Source organism: Barbus barbus (assembly GCF_936440315.1).
Source record: "Barbus barbus genome assembly, chromosome: 28".
Lineage (NCBI taxonomy): Eukaryota > Metazoa > Chordata > Actinopteri > Cypriniformes > Cyprinidae > Barbus > Barbus barbus.
The window spans coordinates 8,608,381-8,632,182 of NC_136756.1; the positions used below are offsets into that span (position 1 = coordinate 8,608,381).

General features: G+C 38.3%; 2 protein-coding genes across 3 annotated transcripts; one reads left to right on the forward strand and one right to left on the reverse strand.

Moving 5' to 3' along the window:
- Window positions 1–10,420: 10,420 nt before the first annotated feature.
- bcl2l16 (BCL2 like 16) lies at window positions 10,421–14,209 on the forward strand. 2 transcript variants are annotated; one of them, XM_079382696.1, is made up of 3 exons: window positions 10,421–10,637; window positions 11,862–12,496; window positions 13,065–14,209. In XM_079382696.1, the coding sequence occupies exons 2-3, from the start codon at window positions 12,029–12,031 to the stop codon at window positions 13,191–13,193; spliced, it is 597 nt and encodes a 198-aa protein (XP_079238822.1). In that variant the 5' UTR covers window positions 10,421–10,637; window positions 11,862–12,028; the 3' UTR covers window positions 13,194–14,209. The 2 variants fall into 2 exon arrangements, with proteins under 2 accessions (XP_079238822.1, XP_079238823.1); XM_079382697.1 differs by having other exon boundaries at window positions 10,491–10,661; window positions 13,065–14,101.
- LOC306848253 (tubulin beta-1 chain) lies at window positions 13,797–17,370 on the reverse strand. The gene is made up of 4 exons (XM_079382695.1): window positions 17,168–17,370; window positions 16,222–16,330; window positions 16,014–16,124; window positions 13,797–15,562 (listed from the first exon to the last, which is right to left on the reverse strand). Exons 1-4 carry the CDS (start codon window positions 17,222–17,224, stop codon window positions 14,502–14,504), a joined length of 1,338 nt encoding a protein of 445 aa, XP_079238821.1. The 5' UTR covers window positions 17,225–17,370; the 3' UTR covers window positions 13,797–14,501.
- Window positions 17,371–23,802: the final 6,432 nt, after the last annotated feature.

Genomic DNA, 23,802 nt, shown 5'->3' on the forward strand with positions numbered 1-23,802 from the left:
TAACCAACTACACTACACAATTGTGCTTCCCATTTTAGCAGCATCTTAGCCTTATTCTCCAATCTCTGAAACATTCTTTTGGTTTATTTAAGCTGTAACAAACAAACTAGTCCACACAAGTAATATACCATACACCCAATCCCAAAACGCAGAGGTTTACATTCCTCATAGTGTAAGCACTGATGTTTAGAGAGCAAACTGAATTAAGAGAATTATGGAAGCTCTCATAAACAGGGAGGATCTCACATTCCTACACGACTTATAAGAACCAGGATAGGCCAATAAAATATCTAGAACTCCATCGTGTGAAACACTTTGGTGTTGTGTGAATCACACCCTGAGATCAGGTTGTGTTGCGTGTCTTGTTCTCTTGTCTGCTGTGTTTTTGTGCTCCAGCACTCTGGCCGAGAATGTGGGCCTCTCGTCTATTGTTGCCCTACTGTGAGCGCCACTTTTCCAGCCTCCCATCTGGGCTCTGGGGGTGGGGATGCTTTCTTGAAGCTGTGGGGAGGTTTTTTGTAACGGCTTTAATTGTGTAGGTGAGGCCGTTCTTAAAGTGCAGCAGCTAATTGGCTGTAAATGAGTCCATCTGCTTTGATTTGGAGTTGCAGTGAGTCTGCAGTTCTCATGGTCTTTCATTCTTTCCAGTCTCTATATCCACACTTAGCTCTTCCTGCCAAATCGGCATGGGCAGTAGAGTCTATATGAAATCAAAATCTACCCTATTTACCATCAGAATTCAAAACAATACAAAGAATGTAATTTAGAAGGAAAAAAAAATTTAGTTATTGCATTAGATGAACTAATAGCCAAATAGTTATTTTGTCATTGTTTTAGTAAAGTCACATTTGGTTTGACTTCACCACCCAGTTCACGTTGACTTTTGTCACATCTAGTTTACGGTTTCTGTTCAAGGACTCATTTTGATTTTCATTTCATTCTATGGTTCCTGTGTTCTAGGTTTTTTGTTTAGTTCCTGTTACATAGGCTGTGTTCAAAATTGCCCCTAAACGCTCATTCACTATTCCCTACATTAGTCCACTAATATAGTCCAATTCAGACAATAAGTGTAGAAGTGCTACTGCTTTTTACATAATGCTTGCTGTTTAATAATCATTAGAAAACTGGCAGCTCTAATAGTAATTAAAAGGTTTATTTTGAACTAGCGTGTATAAACCTTTATGAAAGGGGTCATATGATGATGATAAAAATAACATTATTTGGTGTATTTGGTGTAATGCAGTGTTTATGTGGTTTAAGGTTCAAATTATTATGCACAAACTGCTTGTAACACTCCAAAGACAAAGGAAAACTTGAAATTGCATCATATGACCCCTTTAAACTATTTAATAATTAATTAAAAAGAAATGTACAACTGTATGATAATGCCGTTGGACAATGGGTGGATTGATGATTTAGCTGCTCTGGCGAGACGTGGAAATTCATTCGGCATGACCCTCACAGTGCATTATGGGTATTCTCTAGCCACTGAGTGTGCATCAGTTGTATACTTGTTATTGCAGTGCATTATGGGATTGAATGAGTGTGCTCAATAACGTTCCAATGCATTGGAAACAAATGGGAAACCAATTTCAACTACTAGAAATGCTTAGAACTGCAAAAAAAATCGTACTGAAATCCCATTTTATCATCCTCAAATTTGGAGCACAGCCACACAAGATTTATTGCTTTCACTTTCTCTCAGTTTTAGAGTAAAACATGTCTTGGAAATTATATGTTTCATATAAAGTGTGGGTTTTTGTGCATTTTTTTACAACAGTAAATAATATATTTCTATAACTTTTTGTTGTTGTTGCAAACATTAAATACTAATTGACAATAAATGTCATAGTATTATAGGACTTTAAAGAATCAGACAGCAGCTGGTATCTATTGCACTATATTGTGGTCTTTAAACCATGTTTAAATTATTTCAACCTTTACTACTACAACCTACAATTACTCAAATAACCCCACTGTGCTTTGAGATAGAAACAAAGAAACTGATTAACAAAATAAATTAAAAATGTAACTTAAAATTATTTTGCTGGCTTTAAAACCTGAGTCACATTTGAAGCTATTATATATAACATTGCACCAAGTTTCTGTAAACCATTAAAACAGTAAAAAGCTTACAGTACAGAAATTGCTCATTGGGATTGCTGTAATTAATACATTTTTTTAGGATTATATGACAGATTTTGAAGTGGAAATCTTAATGGAGTCATCATTGCTGGCTGTAAGACTGAGTGATATTCAGTTTGCTGTCATCTTATCACCATCTAACAACCAGTGTGAGTTTCCTGTTTGCCTCTTTAGTTCTTATCACTCCATCATGTTAACAACAGACAGCGAGCCCCCGGCCGGCAGGAATTGTAGGTGGGGGGAGGGAATGTCCAGCGCTCTCTCCACCCTCAATACCACGACTGAGGTGCCCTTGAGCAAGGCACCGAACCCCCAATTGCTCCCCGGGCGCTGCAGCATGGCTGCCCACTGCTCCGGGTGTGTGTTCACGGTGTGTGTGTGTGTGTGGATTTGTTCACTACTCACTGCTGTGTGTGTGCACTTGGATGGGTTAAATGCAGAGCACCAATTTCGAGTATGGGTCACCATACTTGACAATACGTCACGACGACGACAAAGCTAGTTCAGCTTCTGTTTCACATGTGAAACAGGTTAAGAGTTGGGTTTGGCCTAAGCACACAATACCCGAAGATCCGTTAGCATACCTACTCATCTCATTCAGCAAGGTACTTGCTCACTACTGGGGCAGGATTCTCCTTGGAAGTACACGATTTGCTCACAAGAGATAGCTTAATGACATTATCATACTTTGACAACAATATATGGAAAGAATTTATAAAGGGAGGGTGAAATACTGTGTCAGTGTGATGCCAAACATGCCTAGAAGTGTGTGTATGTGTTGATCATGTGATGTGTGGGCTAACTGAGAGCACACACTTATTGTGTACTGCTGTCTATTAAAATTAAGCCAGCATGAAGCCCACTAGCATGCGTTTGTAGAATTTAACAGCTTTAAGAGCTGATTATTAAATAACCTCTTCTCACAGAAGCACTCTGAATCACTAATGGGGTTCATCATTAGTTGAACATGTACTAATTCTGGTGTATTTTCTACAATAAGCATTATAATATTTCTAAACCCCCGACCCCTCAGTTAGAATTTATCCAACAGATATGAATGATGCCTTAAATTGTGGAAAGTTTTGAGGTGATATGTGCTTTTACCAGAGACCTGAAGTTGGGCTCTTTTGACTCTTTGGACCAAGAAAGCACCCAGAACACCCTAGCATTGTGTTTCATGAACAAACACCACTTTCAGTTTTCAATAAATTTTCCATCTAATTGGGTGTTTACAATTTAAAATTTGTTGTATTAGTCAGTGTGAATCATGCATCTTTTTTGTCTTACATTCCTTAGCAAATCCACATAATCAAGTGGCAAGAAACTTGTGCAAGCAAATGATTCTTCTAGAAATGTCTCTTGGTTCTGTAAAACCTGGTGCCATAATAAAATAAAGGGTTTGGAGATCAATAAAAGCTTTTTCCACCTAAGGATCCCTGATTTCCCCTTAACTACCCAAACTGCCTGTCCTGCTGGGCCCACAGATACAAAGGTACAGCATCAATACCTGCAATCTACCACGACGGGCTCTTTGTGTGTGTGTGTGTGTGTGTGTGTGTGTGGCAGCAGAGCATGAGTGTGTTATCCTGCAAGCAGACAATAATTGGGATGCCACCAGTTTGCATCAATTCCGTGCAGTAGGGGACAAGACAGAGGACCATTTAATGTGCTTCAGAATAATCAAAGAGAAAAGCTTGTTCTTTGTTTGGGCCGGTGTACGTGAGTGAATGGCACAGAGATAGATGGCGACCAAGAAAGAGCCATGTCTTTTCATGCTTGGAGGGGATCAGACCATAAGGTGCGATCGGCATTTTAAATGATTGGACGATTCAGTGTAATTTCTTCCATTCAGTGGCCTGGCTTCACACTGCGAGAGTAATGGAGGCCTGAGAGAGCGTCTGGATGACCGCTACCGTCCTGCTGCTACGGTGAAGAGGAGAGGGACGCTGGGTAATCGCACACACCAATCCTCTGCTAGGTCTCCTGCAGTCACCTTCAACTCACTGTCAACACCAGAGTGAAAAAGGAAGGATCCAGTTTTACAGAAGTTTTTAGATTTGCAAATCTACACTGAATAGTGATGGTCTTCTGACAAACATTCACGCTGTGTCTGAAAGCCTTAAAACTTAACGTTATTTTTACTAAAATTATGCACTTTCAACAAACAGCATTTTTACTTTCAGATGATTGATTACATACAGTCTTCCAAGATACCATGATGCGTGATGTGCTCAATCTGCTCATAGGTGATGTAAATATTGTATTATTTCCTAACAATGTCACATGTGAATGTCTGGGTAATTAGTTGGGGTACTTGGGCTAAGAACTTGGACTCAGACTCGGACTGCAATTATCCCAGACATCAAGCAGTGTCGGCCCAGATCTGGCCCACATCTGGACCGCATGGATTTCACATGGGCCAGATGTGGGCAGGATCTTGGCCAAAACTATGTTGCTGTCTGGGATGAATGAACTTGGACGGACTCGGGTGGACTCGGACTGCAATTATGAATAAACTTGCACTCGGACAGATTCAGGTTGACTTGTACTAGGACTCAGACTGCAATTACGAATGCGCTTGGACTTGGACTGACTCAGGTTGCCTTGAACTCGGACTCAGACTGTAATTATGAATGAACTTGGACTCGGGTGGACTTGAACCCAGACTCAGACTGCAATTACAAATGAACTTGGACTTGGACTGACTCAGGCTGGCTTGAACTCAGACTTAGATTGCACTTATGAATGAACTTGGATTCTGGTGAACTTGAACTCAAGAAATTCAGGAGAAATGGGCAAGAATAAAGATCTGAGTGACTTTGACAAGGGCCAAATTGTTGCGGCCAGACAACTGTGTCAAAGCATCTCTGAAACAGCGAGGCTTGTAGTGTGCTACTGGTCAGCATATGTGAGAATCTAGCAACAGTGGTCCAAGGAGAGACAAACCACAAATTAGTGACTGCATATAGGGCGTCCAAGGCTCATCGATTGTAGAAGGACTATGTGGTGACAATTTTAATAATGGGCCTGTGTAGGTGCAGACTGGTCAAAGTCTCCATGATGACCCCTGTCCACAACCGAAAGCCTCTAGAATGGGCACATGAGCAACGGAACTGGATCTTGGGGCCTGTTTTCTTGGATGTAGTTGCAAAGGGATACCCTGTGGAAAAATGACAAGCTGGTTGAGGGACTGTGAAGCTCTGGACAATGTTCTGCTGGGGAATCCTGTTTCCGGCCATCCATTTGGACATCAATCTGACACACGCCACCTACATAAACCTCATTGCAGACCATTTACACCTTTAATGGCAATGGAATTCTCTGATGGCATTGGTAGGATATTTTACCACACTGCACACACTTTATTTTGTTGTCCTTATCTCCATATTCTTTAGATGTTAATCTGATTGAGCATCTGTGCAGGACCAACCAGTCCAATCCATGGTGGCTCAACCTCACAATTTAAGGACATGAAGGATCTAGTGCTAATGTCTTGGTGTCAGATACCACAGGAAACCTTCAGTCCAGGAGGTTACGTTTGTGTATGTTTGAAGTAGTCAAGTGCACATTCATTTTTACAAAGGGTTTCAAAGTAGCTTCTCCAAGACCAGCTTTAATGCCCTCCTACCATTGCTAGAGCTGTTCTTCTGTCAGGTGCTATGTGTATTTCACAGATGTTTGGGCTGAAACAGTATTTAAACCTGTGCCTAGCCCTTATCCTACCTCCCTGTGTCGCTTCTCATCCTTTAAACATTCAATCTCTCTTTCATTCTCCTGCTTTTAATGTGTCCGTGGGAAGACTTAGCTATTGTTTGAGCTTAGTGCTGGAGACCTAGCGAGGCCATTAGCCTAGCAGCAAGTCTCAAATAGCTAAATTACCCTCTTTCTCTTCCCGTCTCATCTCTATTTAATAATAATACAGGGAAAATTTTCCCTCTTTTCTTCCGTTCAATGCCATCCTCCACTTTAGGAAGGGAGCGATTCAGAGGGGAGAAAGATGAACTGTGAGAGGCTGGGGTTTAAAATAAGTGATAGGTGTATGGGGAGGAGGGAAATTGGAAGGCGCCCTTGGCACAATACAATAAAAACATCCTGTAATTTGCAGTGACTCCCTACTCTTCTCTCTATCAAATCAGGCATGCTCAGCCGGTGAGGTGTACTCGCTCGTTCTGTTCTTTTATACCTTCCTCTCTTTCCCTCCCTCTGTGTCACAAAAAAGATTATTGATGTCTTCTAACCCATTTCAGAAATCACAGTAAATGGAAAAAGGTTACACACAATAAAACCATTATAGATGTGCAAGGAACTAAACAAAAAGGCTCGTCAAAGTTGTCTCAAAGAACATTTTGGTGTTCATTTTTACAGACAATATGAAACAGTAGTTTCATATTGTCGGGTTGTCAGGTTGTCGTATTTACTAAACTCACAGGTAAAACTAAGTCAAATGTGAAAACCCTCATCTTCAATACAGTAATCTTCAATAACCTTACCAATAAATGAGGCATTATGGTACTATGTACCCTTAAGGTATTACTATGAACCTTTTAGTGGTAAGGTCCAAAGTTGTCCCTTTATTGGTATTTCTCCAATGACCAGTTGTTGTACACAAAAAGCTACAATTTTGGAGTGACTTATTTTCACAATTACCCTGCTCCAATAGCCTCCGCAACTATTGGAATATCCCAGGATTTGTCCTTACTATTTATTTGGAAAAACTGGAAAGTCCACTCTTGCAATGTTAAAATGTATTTTTAGACATTTTTGACTGTAATTTAATCATCTCATTCATTCTCATTCATGTCTTTTCAATATAACACACAAGTGATGGAGTGATAGTTTCTTACCTCTGGATTTCCGCATTGATTAGTTATAAAAGGTGGTATTATGTTTAACTCAAAACTTAATTATAGATAAACACAATCTGACCAATGAACACACAATATATAATTGTAATTATGACATTTCCTGGAATTCTGAAGGATATAAACTCACAACTGCAAAAATTGTGAGATCGAGATTGTGAGATTATGAAAAATCTATTTTTTTCTTTCATAGCAGGAAAAAAGACAGAACTGCAAGATGTAGCTAAACTCAGAATTCTAAAACAAAAAAGAGATCAGAGTAAACATCTCGCAATTCCAAGTTTAATTATATGCAACGTTTACATTCACTCAGATCCTGTGGTGTTTACATGACAATATTAATACGCCATTGCCCTATTCAGAATATTGGCATAATCTGCTTATAGAAAACATAAAGCATGCCAGTGTTGCTATGTAATGTAAACAATCTAATGAGAGGAATATGTGTTCTGCAGTCAGTGCACTGAGCCAGAGACCATCTTTTAAAGGACGGACATGCCAGTACGGTTGTGTCATTCAGTCCCAAAACGGAATTATCCTGATTTAGAGCAGAGAGAGTACTAACATGAGGTAAAACAATGAACGATACGAGCCCAATATGAGAGAAAGCTGATGACACAAGAGCTATGGGGAGCAAGGTTTAAACGTGCAGCAAACCCACACACCTCCCAGACTGTCCCACACTTAGCAATGAGAGCAAGCAAAGGCTTTGATCGCTATCTTAGCTGCTCCAGGAAATGAGCTCCGTATTAAAATCCAACATGACACACGACCCCAGAGCTGAGCACAGCACGCTGTAAAAACAAAAACACAAATCCCTCGCGCGCACACGCGGACACATCTGAGCACTCCGCACTCGACAGGAAATTAAAAACCTTTTAAAATTACCCATAAACCACAGAGGCTCCGAAATGAGAAAATAATCACCGATTATTCGCGGCGTTTAAAGTGGACCGGTGAAGAATTTGACTACGGCTCTCAATCTTTCGCGCTTGATATCTTCTTTTAATGGAGTTGTCTCGCGCTCTCCACAGTATTTTCCGAAACTGCATGCAAATAAATCTAAGCCCATTTGCAAATCGAGGTCAATCATTTAAATACGGAGGGTAATCATTTTAATTAAAACACACAATTAAGAGAGACCGATATAGTGCAGAAAGGAGCCTTCAGAACAGTGCAATGTATTACATTAACAATCTATTTGAAACGTTTAATAAATAACTAGATATTTTGTAATTCTCATATAAAGTTGTCTTTATCTCTTAAACACAGTGCAGAATACAACATTGTGTTTCATACTGAATTATATAGCTACAGACTAGAATCATTAAGTCTTATTAAAATCATTTAGCCTACCTACCCTGTATGAAAACAATAGCCTAATACCTGAAAAGCTGTGAGTGATGTACATATTGAGAATATTATTCATCATATTCAATATTAATTCATCATCACAGTTTAAATGCATTCAGTGAATCATTCACACACATGGTAGCAACCCATCTGATGTTAGGCTATTTCTGACAAGACAATTTTATTAAATAAATATATTGGACTGGTTTTGCAGGGCAGCCTATTTATAAGTCTAACAATGCCCCCTAGTGCTCGGTAAATGTCCTGCTAGAGGAGTTTATTTTAGGGCTTTATGTTTCTTTTAAAACATCCAATCACACCATGCACTGCCTCAGGTCAAAATTCATCTGAACCTACTTTATAGGCCTATTATTAATTCAGTCATTTTCCACCATGTCATGTATCACTGCAATCTCTAGAAGTAATCTATAACAATTTCAACTAAAATTAATGTTTCATCATGATTCATTTATTTGACAAATCATTTTGTTTTGTAGTGTCAGGGGCATCATGCACTCATTATTTTTGAGGGGGCACGAGAGAAGGGTTATACCACTGTATAACTGATATAGGCTTATGTCCCTACTGAAAACAATAAAATAAAACCATCACAGAACATTGTAATGGTTTCCACTACAAACACCTTTACAAACATTACATACCATCCATTTTTAACCATTAAAATTGGTTTTCTGTAGTGTGTTTTGGGACATATTCCATAGGATTTATTGGTTTTAACAAGCCACCAGTAGGCAACCAGTTACTAGAGACCAACAGGCCCATTACAGCTTCCAATACAAGTCCCATTATAACCAGTAAAACCATTACTCATTTTGTAATGCTGTCTATTGTTTTGTTTTTTCAGCAGGGGTTTGATTATTATTATTATATCCCCAAAATATATCATGAAATATCTCTATTCTCAAATATGTGTAAGTAAACACATTTTGCACCATTATAGATTGTTATTTGATCTATTATGGGTGATGGGCAAAGTGGGCTAGCCTAGGCTACTATAATCTATTAACTACGCATAAAAGCCCGTCTTTTTACTTACAAGTACCAGATATGGGTGTCATACCATAAAATACTATTAATAAGACTGACTTTGTATTTAATGTGAAATTATGTAAACTACTAGCTGATTAGCCTAACATTTTCATTGTACAAAAAGTGAGCAAAGAACGTTTACACTTCAGTCCAGCGAGTTCAAGCACTCTCAAAAACTGCCATAATAATCTCTAAAGCTGTGTACACTGTGAAATTAATATCTTACTTACATTCGTACATCTTCACTTTCTTATTTCTGATGAGAGAATTCAGTCGGTGACGAAACAGCGCGCTTCGGCGATGACTCATCTGAACGACTCTGATTGGTCCTTGCATTCATAAGCTCAACAGAATCGTATGTGATTGGTTATAATGAGCAGCGCTTGTGTCTCTGGCTCTGTGCCAGCCAGCGAACGCAGATTTTAATTTAACAGCTGGTGATGTTTTTCTTACATATATATATATATATATATATAGTTTACCGGACAAACTGCGCATTTCACCCAAAATATGATATGACTCTAAATTTTGTAAATTTAGGGGGGCCAAGCTTGTTGACAGGGAGGCACTGCAAAACCCTCATAAAATAGTTTTGAAAGTTGTGAGTTTTGATAATTATATGATCTAGGAGGACCTTATACAGTGCGTGCCATTGTCTATCCCCCACGGCCTCGTTTTCATTTGCATTAATTTCAATATAAGTAACATGATTAAGGTATAGGCCTACAACAGACATACATAGGTAGTTGCATTAGATACAAAATATCAAAGCTAGTGGCAACTGCAAACAAATGCTGTGAACTTAACTTGATTTTGTTCATTTTAGTGGATGTATGAAGCCTATCAATCTTAAAGGGTTTTCATGCAAAGTAGCCTCATATTTCTCTGGAACTTCAAGTTATAGACAAACACAGCAGCTAGTGAAAGGCACAGCGGGTTATAGCCGCCTCTTGTCTGAACGCTTCTACATGTGGAGTATTTATAGCTGTAGTCATGCAGGACAGAGTCCTGGTGTCATTTCCCAAATGACTGAGCATGCAAACAGCTTCTGTATCTGTTACAGACAAGGGAGCTAAATATAGTCTGAGCCGGACAACAACATGCACAAGTAAATCTCACAGACATCGGCTCAGTCTAGAGAATCTCCAGTTGTACATTGTACTTCTGTCAGCTGTTACCTGATCCTGATTGTTTGGTTGTGGCATGATTCACTTCTGAGCAAGAAGGGTGAGTCACCGGGCCTTCTCTGCGGTGTGTGAATGTGATATTTCCTTTCACTGGATTATTGTAATGCAATAATCTGGACATTTAAATGAGAGACTTCTGATTTTGAATAATTTGATCGTTAACTTTTTTGCCAGGTTAACTGATTTCATTTCCTTGAATGCTGCTTGACACTGAGGTCAATGACAAAGAAGAAATAAGAAAAGTGTAAAAAAAAAAAAAAAAATGTAAATGCATTTGCCAAGTTCTTTCTATTCATGTGGGTTTTATATGGTTTTCGTATCTCATTACTTTCAAAAAGGTTTTAAATGTACTTTTCAAGGTATAAAAATATTTTTACAAACATCATGAATTATTAATTCATGACTCTTCCTTTATTTTTACACCACCATATCACAATCTAAACAAACCCTGTCATATAAAACTCAGGTGATCTGATATTTTAAGAGACTCATCAACCTTTATCTGCATGTGTCCTGTGTGTGTGTTTAAATTATCAAGCAATTTGTTAAAAAAGATAAGAAGAAATAATAATAAATGCCAATAAGGTCAAACTACTTTATAATGACGTAAAGAGTTTAATTAAAAAAAAATCAAGATGTATTTTAATACAGAAAATACACATATCTTTGACCCAGAGAAATAAGGCAATGGTTCTCTCAACATTCTTAAAAATTAGGGTTACAAAAAGCCATTTTCGCAGCAATGTCATTAAAGAATAATTTTTGGATTCCCAATGAATCTTTCGGGGAACAATTCTTAAAAGAACCATTTTTTTTTTCTTAGTTAAGGATGTTTTAATTGTCTGAAAAACCATCTTCCACAATAAAGACCCTTTTGTGCAATGGAAATATTCAATAGATATTAATGGTGCTACATGAAACCATCAATGCCAATAAAGAGTATTTATTTTTAAAAGTGACCCATGCAGCTAGAGCCCACTAGGGGGCCTCAGCAAACTTCCAGGGGGCCCCAGTAAATTAAATTTATGAATTGAAATTAATATAATCTAATATGATCTAAATTGAAATGCCTAAAAACCACTTAAATAAAGATGTAAGCAAATATTTAATTAATTAATCATCAGATCAGTCTGATGAATTTATCTCAGCAGACAGGATGTGATACTATGATTGAATTCGGATGTGCCTCATTGCCCAGGCGGGGGGCATTAACATCTTTTATTAACAGAAGTATCTGATCCTGAATTTTCTTTTTATTCCCAAGGACCTGGACCAGCAATCACAGAGTGCAGATTACCGATGACAGTTTATGTATGAACCATGGCATGGAACGTGACCTAAACATCTAAAATGAGTGGGTACTAAAGAGATACAAAGTTTGGACATTGACACTGCCTGCCCATTGAGGGCAGATTGTTGTAATTTAAGGTCATGGGACTGTCAGATAAAGCTGGGATTGGCCGAGGCCTCAACAGTCCTGATCCAGTGGTGCGTGAGGCCTACCTGATGGCATATGACTATATCAACTATGTGACAGCCAAACCAGGCATCCCGGTGGGTCCAGCACCATCTCGTGCCACGGCCGCCTTGCGTCACGCTGGAGATGAGCTGCTCACTCGCTTCCCCATCTTCTTTCGCCGCTGGCCACGTGTTTTCCAGGACGTGACGGACCGAACGGCCTGCTCGACCCTCGTTTCCATTCTGGATGAGCACTTTGCACCCACACGACGTAGAGATCTCGCCTGGAGTGCCGTGCTGTCCGTGTTTGTTCTCTCTGGACAGCTGGCACTGCACTGTCAGGAGAGGGGCATGTCTGATATCCTGCCCCAGATTCAGGAGTGCATGGGCAGCTACATAGAGAGGGTCATCTGCCCCGAGATCAGGGACAGAGGAGGATGGGTAAGTGTCAAGGGTCAAAGCAAGTCTCTTCACGTTAAGCCTCAGGACCCATTTGGCTCCATTCTGAATAATTATGATGATTCATTATTGTCACCAGATGCTAGCTAAATCAGGTGCTTCGAATACACTGGAGTGAAATCTGGACTTGCAAGATGTTTCAAGAAGTTTTCTGCAGAATTGGAACTGCACATTTAAATATTTTGGAACATTAGACTGTGCTATTATTGTAATACCTTGTAGCAAGTATATTTTGTTGCAAAATAAGCACAGAAAATGCACAAAGAAAAAAAAGACATTGTGGTTTTTAGCCTAAGAACTGACGAGGCTTCCAGGTATTTTAGTTTCTTCCCCCAGTTATTTTAGCTGTACAAAAACTGTACCCTACTTTATATGCTGCTTAATATTGCAAACTTTGTCATCATATCATTTAAATTCATTATTGTAATTAAATACACTGGTTTGTAACGCATACAGTTTAGGAAATAGCTTACTTTTTTGTTGAAAAATGAGGTGGACACTTATATTAATAATTATTTTATTACTATCTAATGTTGTGTATTGCTCTCAGTCAGGTTTTATCAGTCGTTTTGGCGAGAAGCAGAATCTTGAAGACCAGGTGATGAAGGTGTGCTGCTGGTCTCTGCTCTTGCTGAGTGTTGGGATCTTATCCTACTTTGTATGGAAAAGAAAAACTTAGACAACATCGCCATCTGCTGAGAAAATGTAATAAGGCACTCATGATTCACTTGGTTTGTGGTAAGATTAAGATAAAGCATTTCAGTATTGCTGGTTTTGAAGCTAGAAACACAAATTGTTATATAATAACTGTGAAACATAAACCATCCCTTGTTAATAAATGCAATGCTATCAACATTTGTTTCCAGTTAAAACAGCTCTAATTATGCTGTGCTGGCCAAATATACAATTATGACTGTTAATTTTACTGAAGCTAATTCTCAATTTCAATTTAAACATTGTGTCCGGACATGACTGATATGTTTCTCGTTATCTCAGAGACCCTTTGATATTATTTGATGTAGTTCTAAGATTAATATTTAGTCATTTACTCACTCTCGTGTCGTTCCAAACCTGTAAGACCATATTTGTGTTAAAACATAAAACTAGATCATTTAAGAAATGTCTGTTTTTGTCCATACAGTTTGGAAAGAGATGAGTAAATGATTCTTAAATGCTTAAAATTAGTTTTGTATAGAAATAATTCAGTTTTTAGTTGTGTGTGTATATATATATATATATAGCTTGTTTGTACTCAATTTCATTATTAAAGTTCTTAGTTCTTAATATAAGTTTTTAGGATGAATGATCTCCATCATGTGAATGAAAAACTGCCAAGCAGCCACCATGTTTGATTGTCCACAACTATAATACATGAAAATACAAGATCAAATTCAATTGAACATTTATGGACACTATATAACGCCCATTTATGTCATTTGGTTTGATAACTTCTACATTAAATTGGACATCAATTTAACCATTTTAAAAGCCAAAACAGTTCACTTCATATTTATAGCAGATATACGTACACAATGTGAAATGTTCAAACCCATAATAAACCAATATTTATGAACATCATAAAAATCTTTATTTCATGTCATCAGTTGTTAGGGTTTCACAATTTGCATATACGGATGTTACACAATTGGTGACAGTTGAAACTTGACTGGTAAACGTAAATAAACGTTCTGCATGAGATCAGATGTTAATTCATATGATGTCTAGGAACAATCCAAACAGGTTTGACAAGGATGTGTCAGTGTATGTGACCAGCGAAGAATGAGGATGGGTTCAAATAATTGGTTCATTCATATTTGCAAATTAAGGAAAGAGCGAGACATTTTAACAGAAGAAAAAGCCTTTAATGACATCTGTACAAACAAGAGACAAGGACAGAAAAAGAAAATTGAGCTTTGGAACGTTTTTTTGTTTCCTTGTACATGAGTAAAATGATACAGCCTGGAAAACGGCACGTATATTAAGAGACTTAAGCCAGCTCTTCCTCTCCCTCCTCCTCAAACTCGCCCTCCTCCTCTGCGGTGGCATCCTGGTACTGCTGGTACTCGGACACCAGGTCGTTCATGTTGCTCTCGGCCTCGGTGAACTCCATCTCATCCATACCTTCTCCGGTGTACCAATGCAGGAAAGCCTTGCGCCTGAACATGGCCGTGAACTGCTCTGAGATTCTCTTGAACAGCTCCTGGATGGCAGTGCTGTTGCCGATGAAGGTGGCGGCCATCTTGAGTCCCCTGGGTGGGATGTCGCAGACGGCGGTCTTGACGTTGTTCGGGATCCATTCGACGAAGTAGCTGCTGTTCTTGTTCTGAACGTTGAGCATCTGCTCATCCACCTCCTTCATGGACATGCGGCCACGGAAGATGGCGGCGACTGTGAGGTAGCGGCCGTGACGAGGGTCGCAGGCGGCCATCATGTTCTTGGAGTCGAACATTTGCTGCGTGAGTTCAGGAACGGTCAGTGCACGGTACTGCTGGCTCCCCCTGCTGGTGAGAGGAGCGAAGCCAGGCATGAAGAAGTGGAGACGAGGGAAGGGCACCATGTTTACGGCCAGCTTGCGCAGATCTGCGTTGAGCTGGCCAGGGAACCTGAGGCAGGTGGTGACTCCGCTCATGGTGGCGGAGACCAGATGGTTGAGGTCACCGTATGAAGGTGTGGTGAGTTTGAGGGTGCGGAAGCAAATGTCATACAGAGCTTCGTTGTCGATGCAGTAGGTCTCATCTGTGTTTTCCACCAGCTGGTGGACAGACAGCGTGGCATTGTATGGCTCTACTACAGTATCGGACACTTTGGGCGAGGGCACCACGCTGAAGGTGTTCATGATGCGGTCGGGATACTCTTCGCGGATCTTGCTGATGAGGAGGGTGCCCATGCCGGAGCCGGTGCCTCCACCGAGAGAATGGGTGAGCTGGAAGCCCTGCAGGCAATCGCAGCTCTCGGCCTCTTTACGAACCACGTCCAGGACAGAGTCCACCAGCTCCGCTCCCTCGGTGTAGTGACCTTTAGCCCAGTTGTTTCCAGCACCACTCTGACCTGTTGAAATAGGCAAAGTACTTAATTTTCACACCCGCATTTCTAACATCAATGTGACCCTGGACCACAACACCAGATTTATACATATGAAAGCTGAATTAAGTTTTCCATTGATGTTTGTTTTGTTAGGATAGGACAATATTTGGCTGAGATACAACTATTTGAAAATCTGGAATCTCTGAAATAGAGAAAAATCACCTTTAAAGTTGTCCAAATGATGTTCTTAGCAATGCATATTTCTAGCTAAAAATATTTACAGTAACAAATTTACAAAATATCTTCATGGAACATGATCTTTAAGTAATATCCTAATGATTTTTGGTATAAAACAAAAATCGATAATTTTGACCCATACAATGTATTGTTGCTATTGCTACAAACCCGTGCTACTTATGACTGGTTTTGTGGTCCAGGGTCACACATGGCATTTCTTTAATTTAATAATACTCACCAAAAACGAAGTTGTCTGGCCTGAAGACCTGACCGAAGGGCCCGGATCTCACGGAGTCCATGGTACCAGGCTCCAGATCCACCAACACAGCACGGGGCACGTATTTGCCACCTAAAAGATTACAAAAAAGGGGTTGGATTGACAAAATGATTTATCCTAATAACATGTGCACTCTCACTTAACGTTAGTAGTATTGATGTGGACATACCTGATGCCTCATTGTAATAGACATTGATCCTATCGAGCTGGAGGTCGCTGTCGCCATGATATGTGCCGGTGGGATCAATCCCGTGCTCATCACTGATAACCTCCCAGAACTACAGAATATGACAGATCATATTAGAAGGCTGGAATTCTGAGGATTTAATATAAAACTACAGGCAACAATTCATGTTATTAATGCTAAAACTGTGCTATAAATATTCACCGCGTGGGTCTCACCAAAGGCGCCCACTGTTCACAAACGCATGTTTGCCTCCATACGATGGATAAAAAGTCCTTTGTTCATCTAAAGCAGGTTTATACATATTAATGTCGTTTACAAAGTTGCAGACGATTGATGTTCTTTAAACTCCTCCCGCCCAAAACTCGCGCGCGCGCGCGCCACGCACGCCGGTTAGCGGAGATCCATTTCCGGTGCCTTTACGAATTAATCGATTTATTGGGCACTTTTTTTTTTATATATATATTTTAATTAGCAAATTTAAGTTGTTTTATCTTTGTCTGGTAATATTTAATGCATTACTTCATTTTAAAAAATGTCTGTATTTCGAGTGCGCTAGGCTTATACTTCCGTTTGTCGCACTGCAGTGAATCAAAGGGGAGTTCCAGACAGACACGGTGGATATAACATGTGCATATTTCTTGAGCAGCTATAAAATTTTAATCGTCTTTTTAATTTTTCCAAGCGTTTCACAATGTAACAAAATAAAATTCGGATGGAGGAAGCACATGGTTGACCTAGATTTAGTTCAAACCGCTTTAGGGGTTCATAATGGACTGCGAACAATAAGATGCACAAGAGAAAATATGATTAATTACATAGATTAATTCTGCATTTTCTCACAAATAGCTAAAAGAAAACGAAATTTCTTGTTTTCTATATACTCTAGATTATAAACCAACAACTGCAAATTTTAAAGAAACAAACAGACCTTGGCTCCGATCTGGTTACCGCATTGTCCGGCTTGAAGATGCACGATTTCCCTCATTTTCACTCTTAAGTGAGAAGATTTGACAAAGTGGCAAGCCTTTTCCTTTCTTCAACTGGCTGAGAAGGAGACTGCCCCCATATAAATAGACTCCCCCTCCCCCCCGGGCACAAGGTTACTATGTATCAGCACGCCATTAGCTGTCTTTCAAGAGCCCGCCCACACGTGTCCTTCTGTCCAATCACAGCAGAGACAGGGAACGCTGATTGGCCCTCCTCGACTGTCAGTCAAATTTGTTGTCAACGGATGATTTTCTACATTATTATTTTTTATAAAAAAGAAAAGAAAATAGTTGACATACCACAGAAGCAAAATCCTATAATGAAGCTGTAAATCGCACACAAACACTTGGTTGTTTATGGCTCTTAAATGTTCTGCGTGCCAAGGCTCAATCTAAACAGCTCGGAATAATAACAGGAAGTAAAATGTAAAATTATATTTACAAGGCACGGTATGGCAAAATATCATAACATTAATACAGGACTGTGTAAGACACTGAAGAATATAATATTTAACAAACAAACAAACACATAACTCAGTGTACCCATAGTGTTAAGTAAATAATTTATTTTAAAATAATATACCTAATTGGGAACTGTATGTAATGTTTTCAGACACATAATTGCGTGCTAGTTGCTGTTAAATGGTAAAAGGGTATTATAGTTTAAAAATTAAAAATAATTCGTGTTTTTTTTTTTGTTCCACATAAGTAGGACGTAAGTGCATCTTTATATGTAATTTCATAATTATGTCTGTTATCTTTGAAATAAGGTTTAATTATAACTGCTGAATGTACTGGCAATATACTTCAATGTCATCGAAAACGTGCCATGTGTTTAAATATATTTGTAATGTATTAGCCTAGTCAACACATCAAAATAAGTGTACTTATTTAAATCCAAATATTTCTAAAACAAATTAATTAATTATTTACTTTTTTTTACAAAGTGTACATAAGTGTGTGTTAAGCCATGAAAGCGAACTCTCAAGTATACTTAAGTGCATGGCTTTTTATTTAATTTATATCATTTTAGATGATATTATATTCATCATTAATAGTATATGCTATTATATTAATATTATATTATTTAATTAATATTGCATTAGGTTTGAAGTACACTACATGTGTATAATTCAATAGAATTAAAGGGATGGTTCTCAGGAACAGAAACGTATAGCAAGGACGTCTGTAAAATAGTCCATGTGATATCAGTGGTACAACTGTAATTTTACAGAATACTTTTTTGTGCGCAAAGAAAACAAAAAATAACAACTTTAGGTTATGCTTCTGTCTATGGAGGGCCAAAGAGCTCTCGGGTTTCATTAGAAATATTGTGTTACTACTAAAAATGTGTCTTCTGAAGATAAACGAAGGTCTTACAGGTTTGGAACAACATGAGGGTGAGTAATTAATAACAGAATTTTGACAGAATCACAACATTTTTGGGTGAACTATCCCTTTAAGCACACTTCTTTTTCACATTCAGAGCCAGAGATAAAGCAGCAGACATTTGGCTTATGATGTTTATTAATATTTCGGCAACATCAAGCCCCTTTTGCAGTTATTCTCAAAAATAAATGATGAAAAGTTTTTGTGCTTTGTGTGTATGTGTGAAAGTGAAGAAGAGATGCATGTAAATATATTAAGGTTTCATGTTTCACAGGCAGACACAGTTCTGGTTTGGGTGTAGTTGTATTATTAAAAAGCAATCTGACTGTAGGAGAGGGAATGCATGGTAATATAATCCGCATTGGCACAGTTGCTGTGACTTAGACTGAGAGAATGAGGGTTTGCCCCAGTCCTCCTGCTGTATCATAGGCAAAGTCCTCAAGGGATTTTACAGGCCTGACCAGATAAGATTGCAGATACTGTTACAGAAGCAGATGGCACTCTGATGCCTTTCTGGTTTGAATAATCCGAAATGAGGCTACTTATGTACAGTTCTCTTATTGTTTCACTACAATGCACAGGTTGCTCAGTACACTTAATCGTGACTATAAAAATAGGTTAATTACAGTGAGTAACTTACAGAACAGAAGCACTTAGGTGAGTCATGGCAGTTTGGTGAAGTTCTTTCAGTATTAATGGGTTCAACTTTCCAGTTAGGATTATATATAAAAAAAAATCAATATTGAGGTTATGCTTGCAGTGCAGTCACATTTTATTCCCCCTTTTGTTGTTCCAAATTGAAGAAATTGAAATGACAAGAGAATCATAAAGAATGGGTCCCAAACTCTTCTTTGATTTTGAAAGTAAGAAATCTGATGGGCCAATTTCCCAAGGAACGTGTGAGTAAAAGAGGGTGGCTCAGGGTTATGAAAAGTGAGAACTGGGTGAGAGTCAAACAAAGACGTCATTCTAATAGCTTAGGGTGCAGGAGAAGTCAAAGGCTGCATACATATTTGTATACATATTTTCTTTTTCAATAATCCTTTTTAGAAGACAAGGAAATACTGTTGCGCTCAGATGAAGGCTAATGGTAAGTCCAGGTGCGTGGAAACCAATGAAGTATAGAAGAGACTGTAGATGGTTCGCACTCTGAAAAACTAGACAAAGTCTTTAACAAAAAGAATCAAATATTTTAATAGAGCAATTAAAATATTTGATTATTTTTGTTAAAGACTTTGTCTTGTTTTTCAGAGTGCGAACCATCTACAGTCTCTTCAATAATGCTTTTTACTCAGATGTGCGTAACATCATGCAAGAAAAGATCTGTCCACTTCATCACAACTTTAATCAAACTTTAAAACTTGTTATTCCTCTGAAATAACATTTATTTTGCCCCACACGGGCTGTCTGATAATGTTAACCAATAGTCAGATAGATACAGTCCAATCAATTCACCATGGCGAAAATTGCACTACACTAAAAACTGCACTACATTTTATACAATATATCTTCTATCACTTGGAAATATTTGAAATTTCAGAAGTAAAATGGGTTTCAAGTGGAGATTCCCATTGACTTTCACTCAGCGGAATGACATAGATATATTACTGAGACATTAACTGGACACACTCTGTCTCTCTCTCTCTCTCTCTCTCTCTTCACTCCTCTCTAATATAGACGGGAAGTCCTGGCCTAATGGTTAGAGAGTCGGACTTGTAATCCAAAGGTTGTGGGTTCGAGTCTCGGGCCGGCAGGGATCGTAGGTGGGGGGAGTGAATGTCCAGCGCTCTCTCCACCCTCAATACCACGACTGAGGTGCCCTTGAGCAAGGCACTGAACCCCCAACTGCTTCCCGGGCGCTGCAGCATAAAATGTGTATGTTCTGCACACTGCTGTGTGTGTGCACTTTGGGTTAAATTCCGAGTATGGGTCACCATACTTGCTGAATGTCACTTCACTGTCACTTCACTAGACAAACACATCCTGTGATGTGTGATCCTTTCCAAATTGCATAAAAATGAAACATTCATTTATGAAATCCTATAGTGACTCCTGTGAAAAAGAAGTTGACTTTATCATACTTTTAAAATAAGTGTAACTTCATCATTACAAATGTGTATGTTTAAATACATGAAATAAATGTTTCAACAGAAATGTTGAAATATATTTTAATTTACCAAATGCAGTACAATAGAATTATGAAATTACATATAAGTACTTAAGTCGTATTTAAGTGGTTCAAAAAGGCACAGTTAAGTTCAACTAATTACATATATTGCATATAATATAAATTTAAAAAACAAATACATTTTATTTTAAATGCCCGCCTTCTGAAAAATGAAATGTGTTGTGATTGGTTAGCTGTCCCAGTGCGTTGTGATTGGCGAACAGCTTAGAGAGTTTCAGTACTGCCCCGCCCCTTGCCAAAGCAGCAAGTCCGTCAATATTGCGAGGGGTATCTCGCTGCAGCCTACAAGATCCAGGGGGCGTGGATGGATCCAGAGCCAACTCTTCCCATCTTACACATACCTAAACCTACCCATCTCCACCCCCTGATCCCTAAACCCACCCCTAAACCTACCAATCTCCACCCCCTAGATGTGGCTCCATTGTTCTTTAATTCTAACATTATAACATGAATTGCAGTGAAACTGTTATACAGTTGAATTTATTTATACCATAGTCACACAGACTTGCACTATTTGTGGCGACATATATATGCAAATTCATTCTCTGCCAGCAGGAGGTTGGAGTAGAGATGGAGGCTTCCCCGGTAACGCTGTACACAAAACAGCACTCCTCTCACAAACGCTGCTTTATCAGACATTACATGCGAGATGAAATGAAAATGACATCCAACATTTTCTGAAGATAATCGGTTTCCTTCAGAAATACAGTGATATAAAAACACCTGCACCGGGTTTTGATTTTGAAACGTGCAGTGCTCAACCAAGCCTTCTCCCCACCCACCAACCATTGCAGGCGGGATTTATTTTAATGATATTCTAACGGGCCGCAACGAGCTGTTCATGGTAGTTCTTGAAAAGAACTTTTTTCTTTTTTCTCCCTTTGGAGTGGACTTTGAGATTTGTAACTTTGTAGATCTTTTTATGCCCAAACATACACACTACACACTGACTAAAATTCAAAAAGTGAAAAAGCATAATAGGACCCCTTTAACACATCAAAATAAATTTACTTATAAAGCACAACCAAAGATTAAACATAACTAAAATATACTTTAAAGCAAAACTTTCAATTTTACATTATTACGAAGTGTACTTAAGCATGTTAAGAAACAGTCATGAAAGTGCCTACACTTAAGTGGCCTTTTATTTTAGTATTACTATATTATCTGCAAGCACAGTGTTTTATTCGTTTAAGATTTGAAGTACACATTCAATACAATTAAACTCACTTCTTTTTCACAAAAGTAATTTTACAAAAATGTCCTAAATCTTAATAAGTAGATTAGTGTTTTGTTACAGAGTCTGTGTGTGTGTTTGTGTTTATTGGGTAAAACAGACGTAATAATGCTCAACTATAGTACTTCATTATTAGTCATGGGTGAGATGTTGCATGTCCTGCATACGAACAGCTGTTTCTCACTGAGCATCGACTATAGATGGGAAATTCTCCCAGATCACACAGGATATCAGATTCCACTGTGCACACGATCAATATGTCATGATCAGTAATTCGCCACTGTACATAAAACATTACAACTGTAGTGTAGCATAAACAGCTGCATCAGATGCTCTTATATACTGTTGTTTATTACTCAGGAGCTGTGAATCTGCCCATCCCCCGCAGCAGTCATGGTCCATCCCCTCAGAGCACTTCCCACAGTCAGCTGTTCTAGACGCCATTGCTTAGGCCTTATAAGTGCATTTGACCACACCATTAGGCTCTTTTTATACAGTGCTGGCTGGAGGTCTCAAACTCTGTAAATCAGTTTTAAGAGCTCCTGAGAAACAAGCTTATAATAATCTCTCTCTCTTTTGCCCTATTATTTGAGGTCAGACTGAGGCCGAGCTCCTACACGGAGCAGCTCCACAGATTTAAAGGGAAAAGGTTCCAGCGCTGTATGAAAGATAATGACAAGTTTGATTGAATGTGATGAATGAGATGATAGCTAGGGTTTAATGGTAGCATGCTAAGCTAACATTTGTAGTGCTATAAAATACATCACACATACAGGCCTATCAGGAAAAACTATTTTATTGATCATTTTAAGTGTTTCGGTATCATTGATCATTCTGCTAGTTGTTTTAGTATCAGTGAGGTACTATTCTATTTTTTGTATATTTTGTTTAATTATTTTTTATATTTTCTGTTTTAGTTTTAATTTTAGTTAAAATTGTAGTTGTTTATTTGTCAATTTTATTATTTTTTGTATATATCTATATTATATGTTACCCTAGTTTTTATTATTAATATATATTTTTTTAATTTCAGTTTTAGTTAACTTATTTTACATCAGGTTATTTAGTTACATCAAACTAACTTGATGAATATATACGTGTATATGTGTATGTATGCACGCATCTTGTGTTGGTTAAGATAAGCTTTTTTAATGTTTTTGAAAGTTATGCTCACAAAGGCTGCATTGATTTGATAAAAAATAAACAGTCAGTACAGTAAAAACAGTAATATTGTGAAATTTTACAATGTAAAATTAGTGAACACAGACACACACACACATAAACACACACACATACAGTACATATATATGTTTTATGGAATCTATAGTACATTTTTCAGGATTGTTTGATGAATAGAAAGTTGAAAGAGCAAAATTTATTTGAAACAGATTTTTTTGTAGCATCGTAAATGTCTTTACTGTAATTTTTGATCAATTTAATGTCCTTACTGAAAAAATTAATTTAATGAATTTATTATTATATTATATTATACAGACATTGTTTTATCCATGCCTTCAAATTTCAGAAGGCATCATAATTCCGCCTACCTTTTTAAGCTTTGACAGTATGCCTATGATGCCTTAAAATGCTGTGTATGTAGGCAGTGTACTAGGCAGGGAAATGTCAGCTATTTAGGCTTTGGATTCCTCAAACAGTCATCAGTACACCAGCAGAGCAGATGGAGATTAGCAGGCTTTACTCAACAGCTGTAGCGAGGCTCAAAATGGCAGGAGGCTGATTTGCATATGTATGAGCAGTGCACC

What these genes read in the sequence shown, in the direction of transcription:
- LOC306848253 (XM_079382695.1), bottom strand. Translation starts at nt 17,224, where the DNA reads ATGAGGGAAATCGTGCATCTTCAAGCCGGACAATGCGGTAACCAGATC. An exon ending in CTATTACAATGAGGCATCAG is followed by an intron (nt 16,125 to 16,221) that starts GTATGTCCACAT and finishes GTAATCTTTTAG; the next exon opens with GTGGCAAATACGTGCCCCGT. An exon ending in GCCAGACAACTTCGTTTTTG is followed by an intron (nt 15,563 to 16,013) that starts GTGAGTATTATT and finishes CTATTTCAACAG; the next exon opens with GTCAGAGTGGTGCTGGAAAC.
- bcl2l16 (XM_079382696.1), top strand. Translation starts at nt 12,029, where the DNA reads ATGGGACTGTCAGATAAAGCTGGGATTGGCCGAGGCCTCAACAGTCCT. An exon ending in TCAGGGACAGAGGAGGATGG is followed by an intron (nt 12,497 to 13,064) that starts GTAAGTGTCAAG and finishes TATTGCTCTCAG; the next exon opens with TCAGGTTTTATCAGTCGTTT.